At 61.3% G+C, this 21,079-nt stretch overlaps 2 protein-coding genes across 2 annotated transcripts in view; one reads left to right on the top strand and one right to left on the bottom strand.

The window, feature by feature from the left end:
- The window catches only part of ASPSCR1 (ASPSCR1 tether for SLC2A4, UBX domain containing), a 28,390-nt gene extending 12,184 nt beyond the window's left edge, over nt 1–16,206 (top strand). The window contains exons 6-16 of the mRNA XM_052657376.1: nt 598–671; nt 1,019–1,454; nt 10,158–10,297; nt 10,509–10,590; nt 10,949–11,015; nt 11,427–11,489; nt 12,018–12,070; nt 15,415–15,466; nt 15,701–15,770; nt 15,853–16,028; nt 16,112–16,206. Of these exons, the coding sequence (XP_052513336.1) occupies nt 598–671; nt 1,019–1,454; nt 10,158–10,297; nt 10,509–10,590; nt 10,949–11,015; nt 11,427–11,489; nt 12,018–12,070; nt 15,415–15,466; nt 15,701–15,770; nt 15,853–16,028; nt 16,112–16,125 (1,227 nt within the window). The 3' untranslated portion in view covers nt 16,126–16,206. The remainder of the gene's footprint in view (nt 1–597; nt 672–1,018; nt 1,455–10,157; nt 10,298–10,508; nt 10,591–10,948; nt 11,016–11,426; nt 11,490–12,017; nt 12,071–15,414; nt 15,467–15,700; nt 15,771–15,852; nt 16,029–16,111) is intronic.
- A 1,506-nt stretch (nt 16,207–17,712) lies between these two features.
- CENPX (centromere protein X) lies at nt 17,713–21,014 on the bottom strand. The gene is made up of 5 exons (XM_052658515.1): nt 20,958–21,014; nt 18,585–18,636; nt 18,331–18,384; nt 17,957–18,045; nt 17,713–17,869 (listed from the first exon to the last, which is right to left on the bottom strand). Exons 1-5 carry the CDS (start codon nt 20,985–20,987, stop codon nt 17,855–17,857), a joined length of 240 nt encoding a protein of 79 aa, XP_052514475.1. The 5' UTR covers nt 20,988–21,014; the 3' UTR covers nt 17,713–17,854.
- Nucleotides 21,015–21,079: the final 65 nt, after the last annotated feature.

The raw sequence follows: 21,079 nt of genomic DNA, 5'->3' as shown, positions 1-21,079 counted from the left end.
CTGTTTGTTTTCTCAGCTTCTCTCAAAGCCCAAGAGTCACAAAAGTGGTTTCATTTTAATAAATATTTGCTTTGCTCCCTGTTTTGATCTTTTTCAAAACCGAGTGTGGCGTGGTGCAGGCTTGGCCTAGCACCGAGGCCCTGCCTGTCCCCGCCCGCCTGCCCGTGACGGGGGACCCTCCTGGCACTTGGTGCCCTGGCTTACAGGGGCTTTTTGTTTCAACCCTGGCCAAGTGCCCTTTCCTGGCCCGGGGTGGCCACTGTCCCTGAGGGGCCTCTGGTATGGATGGGCCACACCCACGTATTTATCCCAGCTTGAGGTTCCTGATCCAGGGCTCAGCAGGGTGAGGGTTCCAGGGCTCTGAGGGGGAGGGACCTGAGTGGAGACATCTTCTCCTGCAGGAGAGAGACCACTGGGCCTTGGGCACCTGGGCCGGATTGAGGCCATCATGGGCCTTTTGGGTGCTGGGGCTGGCAGGGCGACTCCACAGTGCTGGTGACATAGTGCCCAGGTTGGGGGAGGCAGCATGTGGCGGGCTCAGCGGATGGGGAGCTTCATCAGCACAGGGTCAGCAGGATGTCCTGTCCCCTCTCACAGGTGACCGGCAGAGCCGCCTTGCAGAGCACAACGCTGCAGTCACTGGGTCTTACTGGGGGCAGTGCGATCATCAGGTGAGGCATGTCTTTGAGTCTGGTTTAGAAAACGGGGGTCTCATAGGAAAGGCAACAGGAAACATGGGGATGGCCAGACCCTCGCCAGTGGCTTCTCCCGCCAGCAGCCTGGGGGGCTGGGCACCCTAGGGTGCAGCGTCAGGTGGGGGATCTGCCCTTGGCAGGGTTGGCATGATGACCCTGTGCACGTTCCTTCCCCTGGGAGGTGAGGTGGGTCGGGAAGGGCTGTGAGGTGCTTTCGGGGCACTGGGTTCAGTTTGGTAGTCATCAGAGGCTAGGGGGCGGCACCGTGAGACCCAGGGCTCCACGTGTGGAGTTTCACTTGCTTTCTGGGCCTCTCCACTCAGGTTTTCCATGAAGCGATGTGACTCTGCCAGCAAACAGGAGCCTGGGGCCTCCTGGAGCAAAAGCCCAGGAAGCCCGACCCCCTCCATGTCGGCTGACCAGGCAGCCAGCAGCCCTCTGCTCCCGCTGAATTCGGCGGGGCTCAGCCAGGGTGATGTGAGCCGTCAGGATGAGGCAGTGAGCCCAGGTGCCAGCTGCGTGGATGGCTTAGGCCCGAAACCAGTGGATGCTCAGGCGAAGCAGATCTCGAAGGAGCCCCCACCTGCCCCTTTTGTTCCTTTCTCTGGTGGGGGACAGCGACTGGGGGGCCCCTCCGGGTCTGCAAGGCCTCTGATGTCATCTTCAGCCAAACTGCCAAAGTCCTTCTCCAGCCCTGCAGGCCCCTCCAAGCCGAAGAAGTCGAGGCCTGGCCAAGAGCCCCAGCCAGAGCCAGAGCCGGTAAGGGGTGAGCTGGGCTGGGCACTGGGGTCTTTTTTCCTGATAGCACCTGACCTCGTGGCTGGTCAGCCTAGGGTACAGCAGGGTCACTTGGGTACATTTCATCTTCTCAGGGAAGTGATGTTTTGGCTTTGTTTTGCTTGAAATTAACTTTCTTGAGGCACCGTTTTAGATATACTGTTGATGGGTTTTGACAAACCTGTGTGTCACTGTGGCCGCATCACAGTCGACAGGGCCATCCTTCCAGAGCCTCAGAGCTGGCACCTCGCCTTCTGCTGGGCTGGTGGGCTTGGCCGGCACTGATGCGAAGGTGGTTTGGCCTTGATTGTGGCACGCCACCTCTACTCCTGAGCCAGGCGTTCGCCAGCTCACCCGTTGTGTCCCATCGCTGGCCAGCAGAGGGTGAGTTTGCTCACTCTTCACAAATGTTGTGGCCTTGTGGTTGGGCCTTGGACATCTCTTCTGGACATTTCTGGGAAGTTCCTGGTGGCCACCTGAGCCATGGTGGGGAGGAGGGTGCACGGCCCTCTCTGAGCTCGGATGGAAGGGCCCAGGCTCTGGATTGTCTCCGTGACGCCATTTTCCTGTCTGACCAACTCTGTTGAAGTGTTGGGTTGGCCCAAAAGCTCATTCGGGTTTTTCTGTAAGATATTATGGGAAAACCAGAACGAATTTTTTGTCCAACCCAGTACAGCTTACTGCATAGACACCTGCCACCAGGGCAGCGTGGGGCTTTTGTAGATGTTGAGGCTGTCTGTGGGCACCTTTGAGCTGTCGTGAGTCTCACACCCTCCCCTGCAGTGAGGCCCGCTCCCATCTTTTGCTCTGACCACACACAGACATGCACAGTGGCCGGGACCCTGCATCTTGGATCATGCTGAGCAAGGGGACCCCCAGGTGGCCAACACCTCTGCAGAAGTCAGGCATGTGGCCAGTGTCGGCCTCCCCACTGTCTGATGGTGCCAGCCTCCAAGGTCATCTCTGGTCTTCTGTAGGTCAGGCCAGCCCTGCCCTGGTCAGTTGCAGCCTTGGCAGAGCTCCTAAGAGGGAGGACAGGCGTGACTTCTGTTGGATCCGGTGCTTGAGCTGGGTGCTGATGCAGGGCTTTCCCCTCGGAGTGCCTCTGGGACTTTGTCCAGTGGGGCTTTCATGAGCCGTAGGGCAAAGCTCCCATGGGCTTGTGTCCCTCTGTGTGACTGTTCCCTCAGCAGTGCTGAGACCCTGTTTTCAGGAATGACCTGTTGTAGATTTCTTAGTGTCTTGGGTTCCTGGGCACCAAGGAATGTCTTGCCCTGGGACTGTCCTGGGCACCCTGCCTCCTGGGCTTGGCCCCTAAGGAGGCTCTGTGCGTTCATCCAGAGTCCAGCTTAGGCCTTTGGCTTGTGGCTAGAGAGGGTCTTTCCTAATGGAGACCTTACGGTGGCGCCAGCCTGGGTTGGCAGCCTGGGCGACAGGTTCTCACCTCTGGAGCCCTTGCGGTTGCACAGGTGCGTGTGGGCATTGTCTGAGACGCTGCTGCACCTTCGGAGTGGGGCCCCCAGGTTCTCCACCCTCCTCTCCCCTTCCTTGCAGCCAGAGTGACTCTGTGTGCCCACACTCGACTCAGGTCCACTTGAGGTTTTATGTGATGAGAAGGATGCCCCTGCCAAAAGAAACTGCTCTTTACAAATCACCTTTCCAGGTGATGGGGAGCCATTGGAGGATTCCCTGCCTGGACTGGGAGCTTCTGGAGTGAGGGTGGTGAGGCTCCACCTGGGCGGTAGGATGCTCACCTGCTTTCCTGGTTCCAGCAGTTTCTCAGTGTCAGTTGGAGTCTGCAAATAATGTCAGTTTTATCTTTTTCTTTGATGTCCTTCTTCCATTTTTTTTTTTTTTTTGCTTGTCGTATAGCAGTGATTGGGTTTCTGGTGTCTGTTGAATATCAAATTTAGTGAGCATCTTGTCTTGACCTTGATCTTACAGGGAGTAACCTTAGTTTATCTGTGAAGTATGCTGAAGACAGTGAAAAGTCTTTTATTAAATCGAGGGTTTCTATTTCTAATTCCCTGAGAATTTTTCTTTATCATCAACGTGGTTATTTTATGAACGGCTTTTCCTGAATTGCGGTAACTCCATACCTTATGTCTGCTTCAGTTCATTTGCATGATGTGGGTTTGGGTAGATTTCCCCCATGAATCCATCCTTGCATTCCAGGGCAGTTCCAGTGATGTTAGTGCTGGAGCCTGTGTGCACCCTGTCTCTTCTAGAGCCCCCTCCTCACTCTTGCTCTAGGTCACACACCGGAGGATGGTGGAAAAGTAGGGGCACCTGTGTTGTCGGGAGGTGGGGCAGCTCGGCCATGAAACAGAGCCCAAGTCCCTGCAGGGGAACAGGCTTCGGAGATCTCCTCCTGTTCCCTGAGTCACCCTTCGTGTGTTCTTGCTGAAATGGATGGTGGTGGGAGGGGGGTGTTGGAGGTGGGGTGGGGACTGAGCCAGTCCCAAGCCCCATGAATGGCCATCCTAGGGAGTTGGTGGTGGCACCCTGGCCTTTCAGGGACCCCACTGGCTTCTACCCTGATGTTTGGGCTGCATTAGATGGTAGTATAAAGCCCCCCAGTCTCATCACCTGGGCCCAGAACCAATGGTTGAGCGCAGAGCCTTGTGGTTGGGGTGAACCAGGGCCGGGCTCCTGAGTCCCTTCAGGCCTGCCCTTTGAGGGAGGGCTCCCTGAGTTTGGGGGTCAGAAAGCTAGAACTGGGGCTGGCTGTCTCCTCCTCCCAACCTAAAGCCTGTGGCTCTCTGCATCTCTTGGGAACCCGCTGACACCCGTGGCTCTGTGGGGCGTGGCTTGGGTTGGTGCCGGCCTGGTAGTGGTTGCTGTCAGGCGCAGGTTCCCAGTGCATCCCCGGGTGCTGACCCCAGGGGCCCCAGGAAGGAGGGGTCCCGGGGAGGGTCCGCCTGGCCGCCAGCAGTGCGTGTCTTTGATCTGGGAGCCCCAGCAGCTGGTTGATTGTGGAGCATCCCCCGCCCGCCCGCCTGCCTCGCGCCTCCTGTCACACTGACAGCCGCACACCCGGAGGCCCGGCTGGCCACATGGTGTCTGCTTTGTGTCCCCTCGAGTCCTGGGGGAGGGGAGAAGGGAACAAAACAGAACTTTTGGGGGAACTTCAAAGGTACATTTTAGTAATCAAGAAGAGTTTCCAAGTTTCCCATTAATGTTTTGCCTGTGTGTGGTTTTGGATTTGAATGAAGAGTCAGAAGAGACAGGATGAAATACAGGCAGGTCCTCGGCTGAGGCCCAGGATGGTTTACAGACCCGGGCGGCTCCTGCCTTTGATGTCAGAACATTAATTATTAGAAGGTAGTTTTACTGGCCGTCAGAACCGGGTGCGGGGAGAGGTTGGGGCTGCCCGGCGGCCCCTGGCCTGTCCTTTGAAGTCCTTCCGCTGGCCCGGGAGCCTGCCCCGCAGCTCTTTGTGCTGCTGGGCCATGCTCCCAGCAGGCGTCCCCTCACGCAGCTGGCACAGGGGTTCGTGATCAAAGGCTCCGACCCCCTAGGCAGGGCTGGCTGGCCACGGTCCCCCCTGCCTGTCCCCCACCCTCCGGGGGGTGGTCTCTTCCCTTGGAGACGTGGTCCCGCGGACTTGCTCCGCACCTTGCACCCACACCTTGGGGCAGGCGTCAGCTTCACCTCTGGCTGTCCCCGGTTACTGGAAGGTTTAGAACACACGGGACTTGGGGGACCCTGGCCAGGACCTGGGGGCTGGGGTGGACTGGGAGCAGCGCCCCTTGCTGGCTTGCCTCCCTCCTTCTCTTGGTCTGGGGTGTCTGTCCATGACAGCCCCCAAGAGCACAGCTCACTGTCTCCTGTGTGTGAACCCAGGGTGGGGTATGAGCTGTCCCTGATCTGCTGGTGATTGTGGATACCCGCGGGCGCCAGCCTTGGTCTTAATTGGGATGTCCTCTGAGGGTTTTTGGCAGATAGGTCAGCCGCTTTGAAGGCCCCAGCTGAGTCTCAAGGCGGTTTTTGAAGCCTGGTGACCGGCAGGTGCCCTCCAGCTGTCCCTGTGCTGTGTCAGCCGTGACTGGACTCGGGGGAGAGACAGACGCCCAGCCTGCAGAGCCGTGATGTAGAACAGGCGGGCAGAGCACCTCAGCCACTGGCACATCTTCTGGTACCCAGAGCTGCCCACAGGGCCAGGAGGCCTCTGATTGGGCCCCGGGGGCTCCCTGTGTGGGATTGCTCCTGGCCCTGGTCCGCTGTGTGCATCCACCCCCGGGCCTGCTGGTCTGGAACATGCATCTTCCCCTGTGGATGAGGAGAGCCACCCCATGCCCCGCGTCTGCTTATTTCAGTCCTCTGGGGGTCCGTGCACTGTTTGCACGGAGAGATGCCAGCTTCAAACTGCCCGTGTCGCTGTTGCAGCCCATCGTTTCTCTTTTAAAGATCTACTCTGTTTTTTCCTGCTCGGAAGGTGGGCAGAGTCAGGTGTGGACCTCGGCCCCGGGCTGGGGCAGACCTGGCTTCAGCCTGTGTCACAACGGGCCCAGCGGGTGAGGGGCTCAGGTTCAGTGTGGCCTTGCCGGTCAGGCCTGGCCTCACATTGGCACAGCATGCACTCCGGAGGGCGGCCGGCTCTGAGAGTGACGGAGGCTTGGCCCACGTCCCTCCCGCGTAGTGATTCATTTCAGCTCCAAGCCTCAAGGGGAAACGCTCCACATTCCCTGTTACCAAAAAGCATTGTCAGAGGACAGTCTGGGCAAGAGGGAGGCAGGAGGGCGGGAGGGACACAAGAGCCCTCACAGGGAAGCTGGAAAATCTGGGGTTGAGGTCACCTCCAAATAGTTTTTGCATTTTTTCTCCCTGTGTCATCACGTCCTGGAAAATTACTGTCAAGAAAATGAAACCTCAGCGGGCAGTGAGGCTGCTTCTGACACGAAGGGACCCTCATGTGCCCAAGTGGGTCCTCAGCCACTTGTGCAGCGGCCCCTGGAGCATGTCCACCAGCTGTCGGGGGACGCCATGGGCCCAGATCTTGGCCCGGCACCCTGTCCCCTCCAGGCCCAGCCCCTGGCTGTGCCTGTGGCCTTGCTGACCTGGAGTGGTGCTGACAGTGGGCAGTGCCCTCACTTCCTCCCCTCGGGTCTCCCTCGCGGGGTCTGTCCCCCTGTGGCGGCGGCTCTTTCTAAAGGCACAGGTGGCCGTCACAGCTGGTGGCTGGTTCGCAAGTCCCCATGGCTGAGTGGTCCAGGCGTCAGCCCGGTGTCTTTCCAATCTCAGGCATTGCTCGGGGCCTCCTCTGAACGTCACCCGCGGAGAGTGCTCCTATCACCCCACCTCCGGAGGGTCTCTTCCCTCCCCAGGTGCCGTCTGTTCCCCGCACCAGTTTCATCCAGTTTGCAGACCCCCTGACTCATCCCCTCTTTCCATCTACCTTCCTCCTTTCTGGTTTTCTGGGTGTTGTCTCCAACTTTGGTGGAGGCTGGGACAAGGGAATCTTTGCCAGGGTCACGTGTTTGCAAGAAATGAGGGACCCCCGCAGGGTGTTTCACCAGCAAGGCTGGGTCCCTTAAGGCCCTACCCTTGGAGCCTGCAGACACCCACTGTGCCTCCCCTCAGGATGGTGCCTGTTTGCTCACCTGTCAGGGGCAGTTGTATAGACCCCCCCCCACCTCGCAACTCCATGGACTCAGGCCCCAGGCCCTGGCTGCTGCCTCATCATTCTACTCATCTTCTCGCTGACAGATGCCCACAGCGTTGAGGCCATCAGGGAAGAGACCAGCTCCTCTGGCATTCCGGGGGTTAAGGGGTAAGGGAGTCAGAACCAGTCTTGGCCCTGAATACTGACAGCCTTCAGGAGCTGGACTCTGAGCCAATGATGGAAAACTTGCGGTTTTGCCAGGATGACCCAGGCCTGGTGACATTGGGTTCTTGGTGGAGGCGCATCCTCCAAGTGGCTCCCACAGGCTCTTGGAGTAGACCTGGAGTTCTGGGCTGTGAAGACAAGCTGTCAGGCGTGCTGAGGAGGTTCCAGGCCTGCCACCCCACAGGGGGCGTTTCATCTCGGAGCCCCATCCCAGAATCGGGGGCTCTGGCCCTCGACCAGCGCACAGGAGCCCAGTCTCCGTGGTGAGGGTGCCAGGGCCCTCTGACAGTGGCCATTGTGTGCGTTTCTTTTTCCTCCCCTAATGGTCTCATCCTAGGCCTCTAGTCTCTATCCAAAAACATCTCCATAAATCCATCTAGGATGGGAGCTGTGTGCGTAATAACTGCCCATGACCACGGAACGGCGGGTGAAGGGACAGCAAATGAGGGCCAGATTGCCGGCAGAGCATCCGAAGTGAGCGGGGCCAAGGCTTGGCCTCCCCCGGTGCCGCGTCTGCCGCACTTCCTCCCACGTGGAGCTGCCAGGTCCTCTTCTCCTTTCCTGGTCTCTCTCCTCTTTGCAGTGGGAATATCTCCACTGGGCAGGCTGTGTGGAGGTGTTTGAGGCCCCCGGCTTCTCCCTTGGTCATTTGGCAGGACAGGGTGATGCGTCCTACCAACCAGCCATGGAAATCCACTCTTCTCGTGGGACGGGCCCCTCCTGGGGCCGGGTCAGGGCGGCAGCTCTGGGACTTGGGTGGTCTGGGCTCTGATGGGCGGCATCAGACCTCTGGCTCCTCTGCCCAGGAGCAGGGAGTTTCCCCAAGGTGCAGACAATGCGGGCGGGTCAGAGTCATCTTGAGGTGGCTCTCTACTGGCCCTCTGGCTCCCATGTGGGACCCTGGCTCCAGGCTGCTGTTCGATAGAAAGACAGGCTTCTAGAGCAGAGCTGAGGTGTGCGTGGGAGGGGCATGAATTGAGGGTGGATCCAACACTGAGAGAGATTTTTCTCAGTTTCCTGTCTGACTGAAGGTCAGTGGCCCCTGAGCAGCATGAAGCCAAAGGCTGATGTCGCCTATGTCCTTGTTCTGAAAGTTGTGGGAGGGCTGTGGAAAGTGCTAGTGGCCCGCGGTCTTCCAGGTCACCCCTGGGCTGTGCACCGGAAGCACCCAGGATGAGGACGCCAGAGTGGCCCCACGCTCTCGGGGTCAGGCTTCACCAACGTGTCCCCCGGAGATCAGGGGCACTTCTGGATGGTCAGGCTCAGCTCCAGGCCACAGACCACAAGTCACCCGATGGCTGGATTCTCAGGGCAACTCACTCGTGTGCCCACACGGGGCCCTCTGAGGGCAGGACTGGAGCAGGGTGGCCTGTGGGCTCTGTGCTCGCGCGTCCAGGGGCCTGGCACTGGTGGACACTGCAGTGCCCAGCTCAGGCACATCCATGTCTGCCCTCACCCTCCCCCAGGAGCCCAGGCGAGTGCTCGGCCCTTCTGGAATGCAGGCGCCGTGGCTGTGGGGGGCAGCCTGGCGCCTGGCATCTTGTTATAAAAAGCTTGGCGTGGACTGCCTGTGGGCTGCAGGAGGGTTGTGGCTTTGAGGGGGCAACCCCTGGGGGCCTTGGTCAGCCACCTACTGACCCCACTGCCCGGGCCTTAGCCAGTCTTTCCTAGCCACCCTGCCACCAGTGTCCTGAGATCAGAGGGGCTTCATGGCAAGAGCCCACCGCCCTTTGTTACGCGGCGTGACGCAGCTGTGCGCTCAGGAATGGCAGAGACCTGCCGGCCTGGGCAGTCAGGGCCTTGGGGGTGGCTGGGGGAGCAGCCCTGAGCTACCTGGCAGGTGCGCTGGCCAGCCCCAGGACGGTGAGTCTGACCTTCAGAGCCAGCGGGGCTGGGGTCAGGCCAGAGTGCAGGAAGGGACGATGAGAGAAGCCTGCCAAGCCTGGCGTTGGGTTTCGAAGGCAGAGGGTGGGATTCCTGTGCAAGGCTGGGGAGTGGAAGAGAGGGCAGGCAGGAGCAGGAGGCAAAAGAGGCCTCACCCCAGACGTTTGTGGACAGTCTGTGCAAGGGAGGGCAGGACCTGGCGTGGGCCCCGAGGGACACCTCCGTCTGCCCGGGCTCCATAGGCAGCCTCAGCACCGCGAAGGTGTCTTCCCCCGTCATCAGTTGGGCCACACCCGGAGGCACTGCAAGCAGAGTGAGCCCTGCCTTGTAATTTCCGTCGCCGTTGGCTGCCACTTAGGAGAGAGGCTGTCCCTTCCTGTGTCCCCGTGGTGGGTGGAGGGAGGGGCTGACTGCTCCCCCAGGGAGGGGAGGTGGGGTCAGTCTAGCCACGGGGCCAGCAGCTGGCAGGTTTTTGCCAAACCTCTAATTTAGGGGCAGTTGCTTGTCCTGCCCCTCCCGTGGAATCCCTGATGTGGCCCTGACCAGGGTGCTGCTCTCCAGTTTTGTTCCCCGCTTTGGTAGACTGTGATAACAGGTGGCTTCCTGGGGCTCGTGGGGAGCCCTCGTGAAGACAGGATGCGAACAGAGATGCTGCCGTTCATTCAATGTCCAAGTCCCCTCAGTAGTCAGGGTGCCCTCTGACCTGGCTGCACGGAGACCCTCGGGCCCTGCGCCCTGTTGGTGAGGGTCTCGGCATTGTCACTGCTGAGCGGGCGGGCCTGGGGGGAGGGGCCCTGGTCCTGGAGAGGCTCGGGCGCCCCACGCCCCACCCTGGAGCCTGGCCACGGGCTGACAGGTGGGGCCAGCAGCACAGAGCTCAGCTGGGGTCTGCATGGCCAGCCCAGCCCCTCAGGGTGGGGAGCCTGGCCCCCGCCCGGGCCTTGCATCAGCTAAGCTCTCTACCTGCCCAGCCGGTGGACCGAGACCCCGTGGTGTGCCACCCGGACCTGGAGGTGCTGCTCCAGGCCTGGCCTGCGGAGCTGCCTGACGAGTTCTTCGAGGTGACTGTGGACGACGTCAGAAGACGCTTGGCCCAACTCAAGAGTGAGCGGTGGGTGTGCCCTGGCCCCTTCTGAGACACCCATGTGTTCAGCAGCACCTTGGAGGGTGGGGGGGCCCAGGCAGGGGTTGCTTAGTCCTTTCTGGCCCTGTGAGGGAGAGCAGCTCACGGAGCCTGAGGGAGAAGCTGAGTCCAGCTGGTGTGGGCCTCCGTTCTGGCTGGGGAGACCTGGGACCTTCACCACTCCCCACCCCCTCCCCAGGAAGCGCCTAGAAGAAGCGCCCTTGGTGACCAAGGCCTTCAGGGAGGCTCAGATGAAGGAGAAGCTGCAGCGCTACCCTAAGGTACCCGGGGCAGGGGGTGCGGTCTCCACACGGCTCTGCGCTGGGGCCTCTTGCGGTTCCCACAGCCCACAGGTCACTGGCCATGGTCTCCGGTACTTCAGCCCAGGCCGGCAGGGCTGCGGTTTGTTAATGAACCAGTCAGCCCCGTTTTAAGATGAAAAATGTCACTGTGTTTTCACAAGTGCACGTGGGTACTTGTCTGGTCCGTCCAGCGCATGGCCAGGAGTTTCAGGGGGCAGCCAAGGTGAGGGGGTGCTGGCCCAGTGTGGGGGAGGCCTGGACATTGTGGGCCCAGGGGTACGGCTGCCTGGGTTGGGCTCCAGCTGTCCTGCTGACAAACCGGCTTGTCCTGGCCTAGGTGGTCTTGAGGGTCCTCTTTCCTGACCGCTACATCCTGCAGGGCTTCTTCCGCCCCAGCGAAACTGGTGAGGAGCCCCGTCTGGGCGGCCAGGAGGGTGGGAGGCCCCACGAGCCCCTCCAGGCTTCTTCTGTCTGGGCTCTGGGGCAGGCAGTGGGCACAGGGCTGGAGGCTGGCTCTCGCCAGAGGCCCTACAAAGCAGCTAGGCAGTGCCTCTGGAGCTGGGTGCCCTTCATGCACCCACCTGTTCTGGGCATTTGTGGGGCAGAGGGGCAGAGAAGGTGGGCTCCCCTACACCCAGTACCGGGGTCTCTGGCCTGGGACTGCAGCTCACCTGGAAGAAAGACAGCCATGCCACCAGTTCTGAGTGGGGTCCTCCGTGGCCTGGGGGGAGTGAGGTTGGACCTGGCTCGTCCCGTTGCAGAGGGGGCGTGGCCCTGGAGTGGGGTGGCTTGCTTACCCATTCTTCCTCCTGCAGTGGGGGATTTGCGGGACTTTGTGAGGAGCCACCTGGGCAACCCGGAGCTGCCGTTCTACCTGTGTGAGTGCTTCCTCGGGACCTCCTTTCAGCAGCCCTGGCCCCTCTCAGTTGGGGCTTGAAGTAGCTTTTCCCACAGAAGCAGCAGCGGGGCTGGTGGGTCTTGCGCTGGGGTCTGAGCATGAGCTAGAGGAGCAGGGGAGGGAGGGTGACCATTGCTCTGCTCAGTACACCTGTGCCCTCTGCTGCCCGCCTATCCTCGGGGAGGTGGCGGCTGGGGGCAGGGGTGTCAGGGAGAGCTCCTGGCCACCTTTGGAGAACATCTGGGGGTTGAGGGGTCAGGTGTTCCCCTGCAGTGAGTCTGCCCCTGGTCCTCTCCCCAGCTTCTGGCTGGGCTTTTGCAACAGCACAGAGATGGACAGGGAGATGTGAGCTGAGGGGGCTGCTTCAGAAATCCTCTGACTCATTCTCAAGCCTGTTCTGGGAGTGGGGTCGGAGGTGTAGGGGCCAGCATGGGCAAAAGGTGGGGGTGGTGATGGGGGGAGGGGAGGGGCAGGACACTTCCTGGTGCCGACAACCACCTCTCCACAGTCATCACTCCTCCAAAAACCATCCTGGACGACCACGCGCTGACCCTCTTTCAGGTACCATCTGGGGCTGGCCTGGGAGGGACAGTTGCGAGGGAGGGTGGGTTGAGGCCACGGTCAGAAGTGTGAAAAGGCCTTGTCGAGGGGTAAACTTGTACCAGAGTGCCTCTGAAGGCAGTTTTGGGGCTTTCCAGTCTCTTGTGCCTCCTGCTTCAGTGGGGATGGGCTTGCTCAGTTGGCTGCCGCCAGCTTGAGCCAGGACTGCCCCTGGATCTGGGTGAGAAGGGGCTGGCACATGGGGCTGCTCAGGGAGCCCCCGAAGGACCAAGGGTCAGAGGCCTCAGTTCAGGTGGCCAGCCGCCCAGGAGGCCCCTGGGGTGCCAGCTGCCGGGCAAGTTTGGCTGCAGACTGGAGGGGCTGCTGCCAGGCCTGCTGCCCTGCCCCTGCCTGTACCCTGGATCCCATGGCCTCTGCTGGGAATGCCGCGACGGGCCCTCCCCAGGCACTGGGGGCCCCCAGAGCTCCCAGGGTGAGGAGTGTGGATCCGGTGCCCTGCTGGGCTGCAGTTCAGAGCCAGGAGGAATGTCCTGTCCCTTCACCCCAGGAGAGCAGCCCGGGGCCTCCCCAGCCCTCTGGCCTAATGGTTTCCTCTTAAAGTCTCTTCAGATATTTTAATTAGTAACAGAGGCTGGCCTTTGTTAAATGGCCAGTAGGCCCTGCAGAGGTCTGAGCTGGGGCAAGGGGATCTGCTTGCTGCCTGGGGCTGCCACCATCTTGGGGGGATGGGGCCAGACCAGCAGAGAGGCTAGAACCCCACCAAGGAAAGGAGTCGAGGTTGGTGGGAGCAGGGTGCTTCCCTGCACCCCCACTCCCCCTTCTCAGCCCTCCAGGAGCCCCAGAGGCACTGGGCCTCCTCCTTCTATCCCCACCCGCCCTGCCTCCCTCCCTCCCCACTCTCCCTCTTTGGCCAGCCTGTTGATAAACATTGAATTTGGAAGATGCTTTGGGATGGAGGGAGGCCAGCGTCCAGGCACCCCCCTCCAATTAGGAACCCTGGGGTGCCGCCTGTCCCGCCCACGTGGCCTGATTCCTGGTGACACTCTGCCCCCTGCTACTAGCAGCCGTCTCCTTTCATCTGTCAGCTCGCCCTGGAGCCGTGGGGCCTCCGCTCGGGGTGGTGTCCCTGCCCGCCCGCGATCAGAGAGCTGGCAGGGCTCGGGGAAGGAAGCCTTCCTCCCACCCGCGGGTGAGCGGGCGCGGAAGCTGCCGGCTTTCATGTCCCTGGCAGGGCCTCCTGCTGGCTGCCGGCTGCCCTGGAGGCTGCCCGGGGCCAGTCCTGCGCCCCAGGAAGTGACAGCTCAGGGTGGGTGTGGGAGCTGGAAGCCTAGCTGCCTGTTCTGGCCACGGGGCCAGGAGAGTGACTGTTGGGCAAGACGAGTGAGGTTGAGGATGGGCGGTTGCCAAGGATGCCATCTGTGGACACAGAGGTCCCCAACAGCCCATGTCATACCTGCTTCCTGGGCCCGAGCCCTCTTCATGCGGGTGCAGCCCCGAGCCTCAGGGACCTCCCTTTGCTCCTGTCAGCCCCCCTGCACTGCCTCACCCAGAGCCCCAGCATCAAGCCCCACCCCTTGGTGATGCCCTTAGAGGGCCCCGAAGACCACCACAATCTGTGAACTTTGTCAGCCTGAGCAGAGGGGTGCGCCTCCCTCCTGGAGCCATGGTGGTCTTCTGTGCTTTCTGCTCACCCTTTTTTCCAGTGGGGTTGTCCCCTGGGATACAAGCTGGCGGGTGGGGGGCTTCCAGCAGGTGCAGAGGGCAGGCAGGGAGGCCAGGTTCCAGAAGAGCGGCCTCTAGGGGCCCAGAGGGGTCCTTCAAGGCTTTAAGCTCTGCAGCCCCTAGACGGCCCCACTGGGATGATCCTACCAGTGCCTAGTGGCTTGGCCAGGTCAGGGTCTGGCCTCACTGGGCCACCTGAGAAAGGGTGGGGCACTGTCCTACCTGTTTCCAGCCCCTCCAGATGCCGGTGCCTCCAGGGCCAGGGGCAGCCCCCGAACACCATCCAGGCCATCCTTCCGCAGTAGGCTGGGATCCCAGGCCTCAGAGTGGGGTTTCAGAGTGTTCATGGCCCTTCTCTGTCCCTCTGTTTTGCCTGCAATCCCAGCGTTCCTGGTCTTTGAAACTTCCTTCTATTAATAAGTCCCCACCCAATTTCAAGAGTTCAGAGCTGAGAGGACACACTCAGCTGGCAGCTGCGGCCCTTCCGCCGAGGGCTGAGGACACGGCCGTGGGTGGTGGCCTTGCTGTTCCTCAGGCCAGCTCTGGGGGTTGCAGCCACTCCTGCCTCGGATGCAGAGGTGGGAGTGGAGGCAGGTGATGACGCTGGGGGGCTCTGGGATCCTCTCCTACAGCCCTGATTTTTGCACCATAGTCTGGCCTCCTGCCTGGGAGGCCTCCAGGGACGTTTCAGGGGCTGTGTGATGCGTCCTATGCAGGTGGGGCCAGTCCTTGAGCGGAAATCTTGTGCCACCACCCCCACGACAGGATGCCAAGAAGAATGTGGGGACCCCCCCTACCCTGCAGGAGGGCCTTCTCTCTGGCTAGCACTGGCTTTTCCTCATAAGGTGACCTAGTGCTGAGTCAGGGAACCCTTATGTGAGCTTTCAGGTCAAGGCAGTAGGCCTGGGGGCACCTCTGGGCCCAGGCTCCTAAAGCAGCTTGGCTCCAAGAGGCCCCCTGCCCACTTCCCCATGCCTGGGCCCCACTGGAGAGCCCTGCACATGGTGCGCCCGCCTCCCATCCAGCTGCTCCCAGGGGACTGGGTTCACCTGTCAGCCCCTGCAGAGTCCCCCTCCATTCTTCGGGCAGCAGAGGTCGGGGGGGCTGGTGGGGGTATAGCGGGCTGTGCCTGTGTTGGCGGCCACCTTGCGCCCCATGCCCCCATCCCCATCCATGCACTTCTGTGTTCATCTGCATCTCCTCTGACCTCTCGATGTCTCCTGTAGTCTCTGGTGAGGGTGGGGGTGACCACAGCCTTCAGAATATAAAGCGTTGACCCTGGGACCTGGGCAGGAAGGGGAGGTAGTTAAAAATGCCAGAGCACGCACACCACAAGAGCTTCCTGTTCAGCTGGTGCTTGGGGCTGGGCCCTGGCAGGACCCTGTGGTTTGATGCCCTGGCCTGGCTCGCACTGGGGTTGGTGCCAGAGGAGGAACAGGTGAAGCTGGGCAGTGGGCGGCGTGATGGGAGGGGCCTGGTGAGGCTGTAGGCCTCCTCAGTGGAGCCCTGGGCCTAACAGATGCGGTGCCCGTGAGGCCAGCACGGAAGCCCTGCTCCTCCCTGCCATCCTGTGCCCCACGGTGCCCACTTGGTCCCTGAGCTCTCCTCCGCCCTCCCTGCAGGCGAACCTTTTCCCCGCTGCCCTTGTGCACTTTGGACCTGAGGAGCCGACAGGTGGGTAGGGTCCCCCTCTGCCCACCAGCGCCGGCCAGCCCTGGGCCCCACATCCCAGCTCCTGAGATGCTCCAGAGCAGAGGACTTCAGGTCTGGGAGGGAGACCTGTGGCCCCAATACCCCCATACCCTACTACTCCCCAGGGCCAGGCCATACTCCCTCCCAGAGCAAAGCAGCTGTAGGCAGGTGGGGTCCCCTTGTCTGTGGTCTGAGGGTACACTGGGCCTCCTGCAGGCATCTACCTGGAGCCCAGGCTGCTGGAACACACCGTCTCCCCGTCTGCAGCTGACGTGCTCGTGGCCAGGTGCGTGTTTGCAGAGGGTGGGGGAGCACACTGGCACAGCGCCCGCCCTCTGGCACCTCGGCCCTTGTGCCTTTGTTTTCAGGTGCATGTCCAGGGCTGCGGGAACCCCACCCCCACCGCCAGCCCCTGACGCTGCACCCCTTGAGTTGGAGCCAGCTGCTGAGGAAGGGACAGTGGGGCCCCCTGAGCCCAGCCGGGGGACAGCCCAGCCTGTGAGGAGGGATCTGGGCAAAGTGCCCAAGTGGTTGAAGCTGCCAGGTACCCTGGGGGTGTGGCCGGGCGGGTGGGGCTGTGGGCAGGAGCCCAGGGCCCCGAGGTCACCCTGTGTGTTTGCCTTGCAGCCGGGAAGAGGTGAGAGCCGCCAGAGGTGCCCACTCTGCCAGCCACAGGACCCCTTCCCACCCTGAGCCGGAATAAAGACGCGCGCCTCTCTTGAGACCCTCCTGTCATCTTTTCCAGGGGAGGGTCCTTTGGTCCTCCGCTCTGCGCCAAGCTCCCAGCCAAAGGGCCCCCAGCCTAGCTAGATGGCGATATGTGAGCCCAGAGGCTGCTTGCTGGGGCTTGTTCTTGTTAAGGACACAGGTGTCTTCCTTGAACTGCCTGCCCTTTGGTTTTGAACCTCACTGACGTTAACAGCCCCCGCTCAGTGGAGGACACGAGTGTGGGGAGAAAGGCCTCCGGGCGTCGCCTGCTTGGCTGCAGCTCAGGCCGGGCCCCCAGCCCCTGACAGGAGAGAGGATGTTGCCTCCACCCCCAGAGGGCGGGGCGGGCAGGGCCGGCCTGGGGTTTCCCGGGACCCCGCCCGCCCCACCGTCTGAGTGCACTTCAAAGTGGCTGGGGGGGGGGGGGCACAGGCCCTGGCACTTGTCGCCAGTCTCTCCCCTCAGGTCTAATTACTTCCACATGCGCCCAGAGCTTTGAAGCCCTGAGACTCCCTGTGGGAGGGGGGAGAGGAAGATGGGGGGCAGAGGCGGGGAACGGGTGCAGGAAGGAGCCAGCGGGGCTAAACTAGGGAGGGAGGGCGGGCTGGCCCCCTACCTATGCCACCCTTTGGCGGTGGGGGGAGGTGGCTCCTGGGTGCCCATGGCAGTTGGGCAGATGTCCCTCCCCAGCAGGCCAGATCCCGCTGCTTCATGAGAGTCCTGACTCTGAGGTCACTGGGCCCAGAGCCCTCGGGGTGTCTCAATCCTAGGTTGACAAGTCCAGGCAGCTTTCAGAATTAATGGGAGGTAGGTGCTGGGGGGGTGGGAGGTTGGTTGCTGGGCCCCAGAGGGCAGCCAAGCCTCCTGACTGGGTTCCTAACAGGTCCTGAACAGCCCTGACCTGCCTGGCCTGGGCCCTGGGGGCAGTGGTCCTTTCCACTGGCGTGACCCTTCTCCCCCCAAACAGCCCTGCCCACACATCCCTGGGCATCCCGGCCAGTCGGTGGCACCCCACGCCCTCGGCAGCCCCGGGCAGAGGCACCATCCCAGGTGGGCAGCCACACGTGCGAGGGCTCCAATTTCACAGCCCTCGAGCCCGGCCCATGGCAGGGTACTCACACATGCTCTTTGTTACTCTGTCCTCTCCCAGCTTTGAAGCAACTTGACTTTGGGTGATTAATGACAACAGGAGGCTGTGCCTGGGGAGGTGGCTCTGATTTATTGATGTTGCTTTGTTGAAAACAAGTATATAGCTCAGGGAAGCATCTTTGGAGGGGAGTATCAGATGGCTAGAAGGTGACACGCTAGCTTTGGGACCAGTGGCAGAACCACACCATTCTGTGTGTGCATGGAGGATACATGGGCTACCTGTTCAGGTGGGCGGGTCTCCCGCACCCGCTTCCCAGTGACCAAATGCTTCCCTCACACCAGTGGGTGCCTAGCTGCCCCGGGAAGTGGGGTGGGCACCTGTCCCTTGATCCTGTCAGCGACCCCTCCCCTCCATATGCTGTGTCCTGGCCGTCAGCAGCAGGCAGAAGGAATGACCTGGGGAAGAGGGGTGGTTTGCTGGGAGCTGGAGAATGTTGTGGGTCAGCAGCTTCTGTCATGTCTGCAGCCAGAGGCCATGACTCCCAACAGGCGGCCACAGTGAGGGTGGAAACCCTAGAAGTCCAGAAGCTGTTGGGGAGAGGCGTGCTCAGAGCCTATGGGTGTGGGCCACCCACCCGTTCCCGGCCCAGGCCCTGTTCCTGGAGGCCCACTTACCAGCTGAGGCAGCACCTTCTCCAGCTGTTCCACGTCCACACGGGCCAGGCCCTCTGCCTGGGCCTGCCGGACGCTGCGGATGGCCGCTTCTGCCATGATGGCCGGGGGAAGTAAGGTAGAGAAAGCAGGGGCGGGGCTTGAACCCCAACCCCCCTGGGCCACAGCCTTGGCTGTTCCCCCACCCCTGTGCCAGCTGACAGCTCAGAAGACTGAGGCTGGGGCTTCTGAAACACAGAAATTTTCAGGGACAAGGTGCTTGTGGGAAATGGGAAAAAGGTGTCTGGATAGCCTCACTGAAAAATGTAAAGGGATCACAAATGGTCCAGACAAGCCTGGGTGGGACCCAGAGGACACTATCGGGTCCCTCTGCTCACCTACAACGAAGATCTTGAGCAGCTCGGCCATGAGCTGCAGCGCATCCCCACTGACTGCAAGGCGAAGGGAGCAGGTTACAAGCATGCACTCTCCCTGCCGCCCCACTCCGCCCTCACCCCTTCGGACTTGGCTCAAGCTCAGGCTGGTGACCTCTGCCCTCTGTCTGGTCCACCCAGCCCTCCCTAAGGCCCTGGCTCCTGCAGAGCTGCAGCGCAGGGTCCCAGCACCCCACCCCTGCCTCGGGCCCACACACCTTTGGTCTTCTTGTCTTTAAAGTGCAAGTGCAGCAGTTTGCTCACCAGCTCCTGGGGAACGGAGGGCACATCAGTGAGCCACTTCCCCCACCCCTCCTGCTGACCCTTTAGTCATTTCATTGCGGATGGGATGGGGTTATAATTTCCAGCTGGAAATGCTGTCTGTGGGGCTGGGTCTCCCCAGGGTGGAGGACTAGGCATGGGGGACTACCTCCCTGCAAGTGCCTCCAGGAGAGCCAGAAATCAGATGCGTGTGGCAGACATGAGGAAGCAGCCCAGGTGCCTGCCCACTGCTCTGGGGCTCCAGTCCTCACGGTATCCAGAGTGGTCTTGTGCTCCTGCCCCCAGAGACAAGTTGCTTTCTCAACAGTGGGCCCCTTCACAGGCCTGCCCATGTCACTAACACTGCCTGGCTTTGCCAGACCCTGTTCTGAGCACGGCGCCAGCTCCATCCCAGGTCCCTCCTTGGGGCCTACAGCACAGCATGGAGAAGGGGATCTTCCTGTAACGGGGAAGGGTACTGTGAGAACCCTAGAGCTGAGCAGGAGCCAGGCTTTTTTGTCAATGGGCAGTCAAGGTAGGGGACCCAGGGAGGTTGCTGAGGGTAGGGACTAGCTGGAAGGAGCTGTGAATGAGGAGCCCGCAGAGCGCCTGGGGAGGTAAGACAGCAACAGTGGGTGCCCAGAAGCTGGGTGTCGTGCAGAGGTGAGCTGAGGACCCACCAGGCCTCCAGCCTTGGCCATGGAGATGGCACTGCCTCACCCAGTGCAGTTCAGCAAAGCTGGAGAGCAGAGGGGAGGGAGTGGACCCCGCCAGAGACCCAGCTCCGGAGGGGAAGAGCTTGCCACAGGTCACTCGGGCAGCGCTGAAGCAGCTTCACCCTTCCAGCTGTGACCACGGGAGCCTGGCGCCATCTGCTGGTCCTACTCGTGTCTGACTCTTTATGACCCCATGGACTGCAGCCTGCCAGCTCCTCTGTCCACGGAATTCTCCAGGCAAGAATACTGGAGTGGGTTGCCATTCCCTTCTCCACGGGACCTTCCCGACCCAGGAATTGAACATGGGTCTTCTGCATTGCAGGCAGATTCTTCACCAACTGAGCCACTGGGTAAGCCTGTGTACCTGGAAAATACCAGGAAGGGCCCAGAAGGCTCTACCGCTCCATCAGTTCCCATACCCAGGCGAAGAGCTAAATCAGTCAGATTGCTGCTGGGGGGCAGCTGCATGGGGTGGTTTGTGACAGAGGGATCAACACCAGCTGGGAGCAGAGATTCCCTAAACTTGCAGAGGGGAGGATGGGACCTGGGACGTGGTCAGCCTTTGTCCCACTGTGTGGAGGCAACACAACCCCTTCTCCCGGTCACCCTCACGGGGACAGCCCTGGTCATGGGGAATGGCCACAACCCCAGCTCTCGGTGATAAAGACCGAAAATCCCCACTAAAGACAGGCTGGACAAGGCAGTGCTCACAAGGGGCTGGGATGCTCCTTCCCGCCCCAGGTTCACAAAGGCCTGACATCAAGGGCTCAGTGTCTTCTAACCTTAAGGCAGAGTAACAAAGAGACTCAGATCGCTCATAGCCAGCAGTATATAGGAGGTGGCAGGCCTCCCTATCCATCCACCCAGGGCAGCACTCACCAGATGCAGGGCAAAGGGGCTTACTCTGGAAGTGGATGGCCTGGGTTTGACCCTAGTTCTGCTGATTTCTCCCACTGGCAAGTAGGGACAGTACCAGGACCCATGTCCTAGGGTGTTGAGCATTACACGGGCTAATTCATGCCTGGTGCATATCCAGTGCCTGACTGTGCTGGGTGTGTTGCTAAGAAGAGCACTCGTAGAGCCACAAACACACCAGACAACCGAGCCAGCCCGGCTAAATCAAGACGCAAAGCACAGGGCTGGCGTGACAGGAAAAGGGCCAAAATACACAGCTTTAGAATACACAGCCGAGACTATCAGCGAGCTGGGCCGCACCGTGCTCTACGCTAAACCCTTGAGGGAGGAGAGTCCTGCCGATCCCGTAGCCGCGGGGCGAGGGGCAGGGGTCGGCGGCCCAGGCTCCTCTCTGAGTCTCCCTGCATTTTTGCCAGCACCCACCCCTGCGGGATTTCTGCAGACCCTCTCCGTCTGGCCACAGACCAGGGCGCCTATTCAACCTTCTGCTACCGGGCCACGGGACCACGGAGGACGAAGGGCGCTCGGGATGGGGGTCATTGCCGGATTCTGGAAACCGGCTCACCCTAGATGGCAGCGGGGGCGCCGGCTCAAGACCTGCACGTGAGTCAGGCAGGGAGCCAGGTCCGTTCGCGTCCCCCAGCCGCGGAAACCTCGCCCGCCGCCCCCAGCCCGCCCAGCCAGCACACCCTCTCTCACTTTCCGGAAGACAGCTCCGGTTTCCTCCATGACCGCCACAAAAGCGCGAGCCCTCTGGAGCCCCGCCCCCGCCTCCCCAGCCAATGAACCCTGAGCGCGCCCTCTGGATCCCCGCCCCCGAG

Source organism: Budorcas taxicolor, chromosome 19 (assembly GCF_023091745.1).
Source record: "Budorcas taxicolor isolate Tak-1 chromosome 19, Takin1.1, whole genome shotgun sequence".
NCBI lineage: Eukaryota > Metazoa > Chordata > Mammalia > Artiodactyla > Bovidae > Budorcas > Budorcas taxicolor.
This window is presented reverse-complemented; position numbering and strand designations above follow the sequence as displayed.

Bases quoted from the DNA above. Each gene is read 5' to 3' on its own strand.
- CENPX (XM_052658515.1), bottom strand. From the start codon at position 20,987: ATGGAGGAAACCGGAGCTGTCTTCCGGAAA. The intron at 18,637-20,957 runs GTGAGAGAGGGT...TCCGTTCCCCAG, and splicing joins CCGGAGCTGTCTTCCGGAAA to GAGCTGGTGAGCAAACTGCT. The intron at 18,385-18,584 runs GTGTGTGGGCCC...TTCGCCTTGCAG, and splicing joins TAAAGACAAGAAGACCAAAG to TCAGTGGGGATGCGCTGCAG.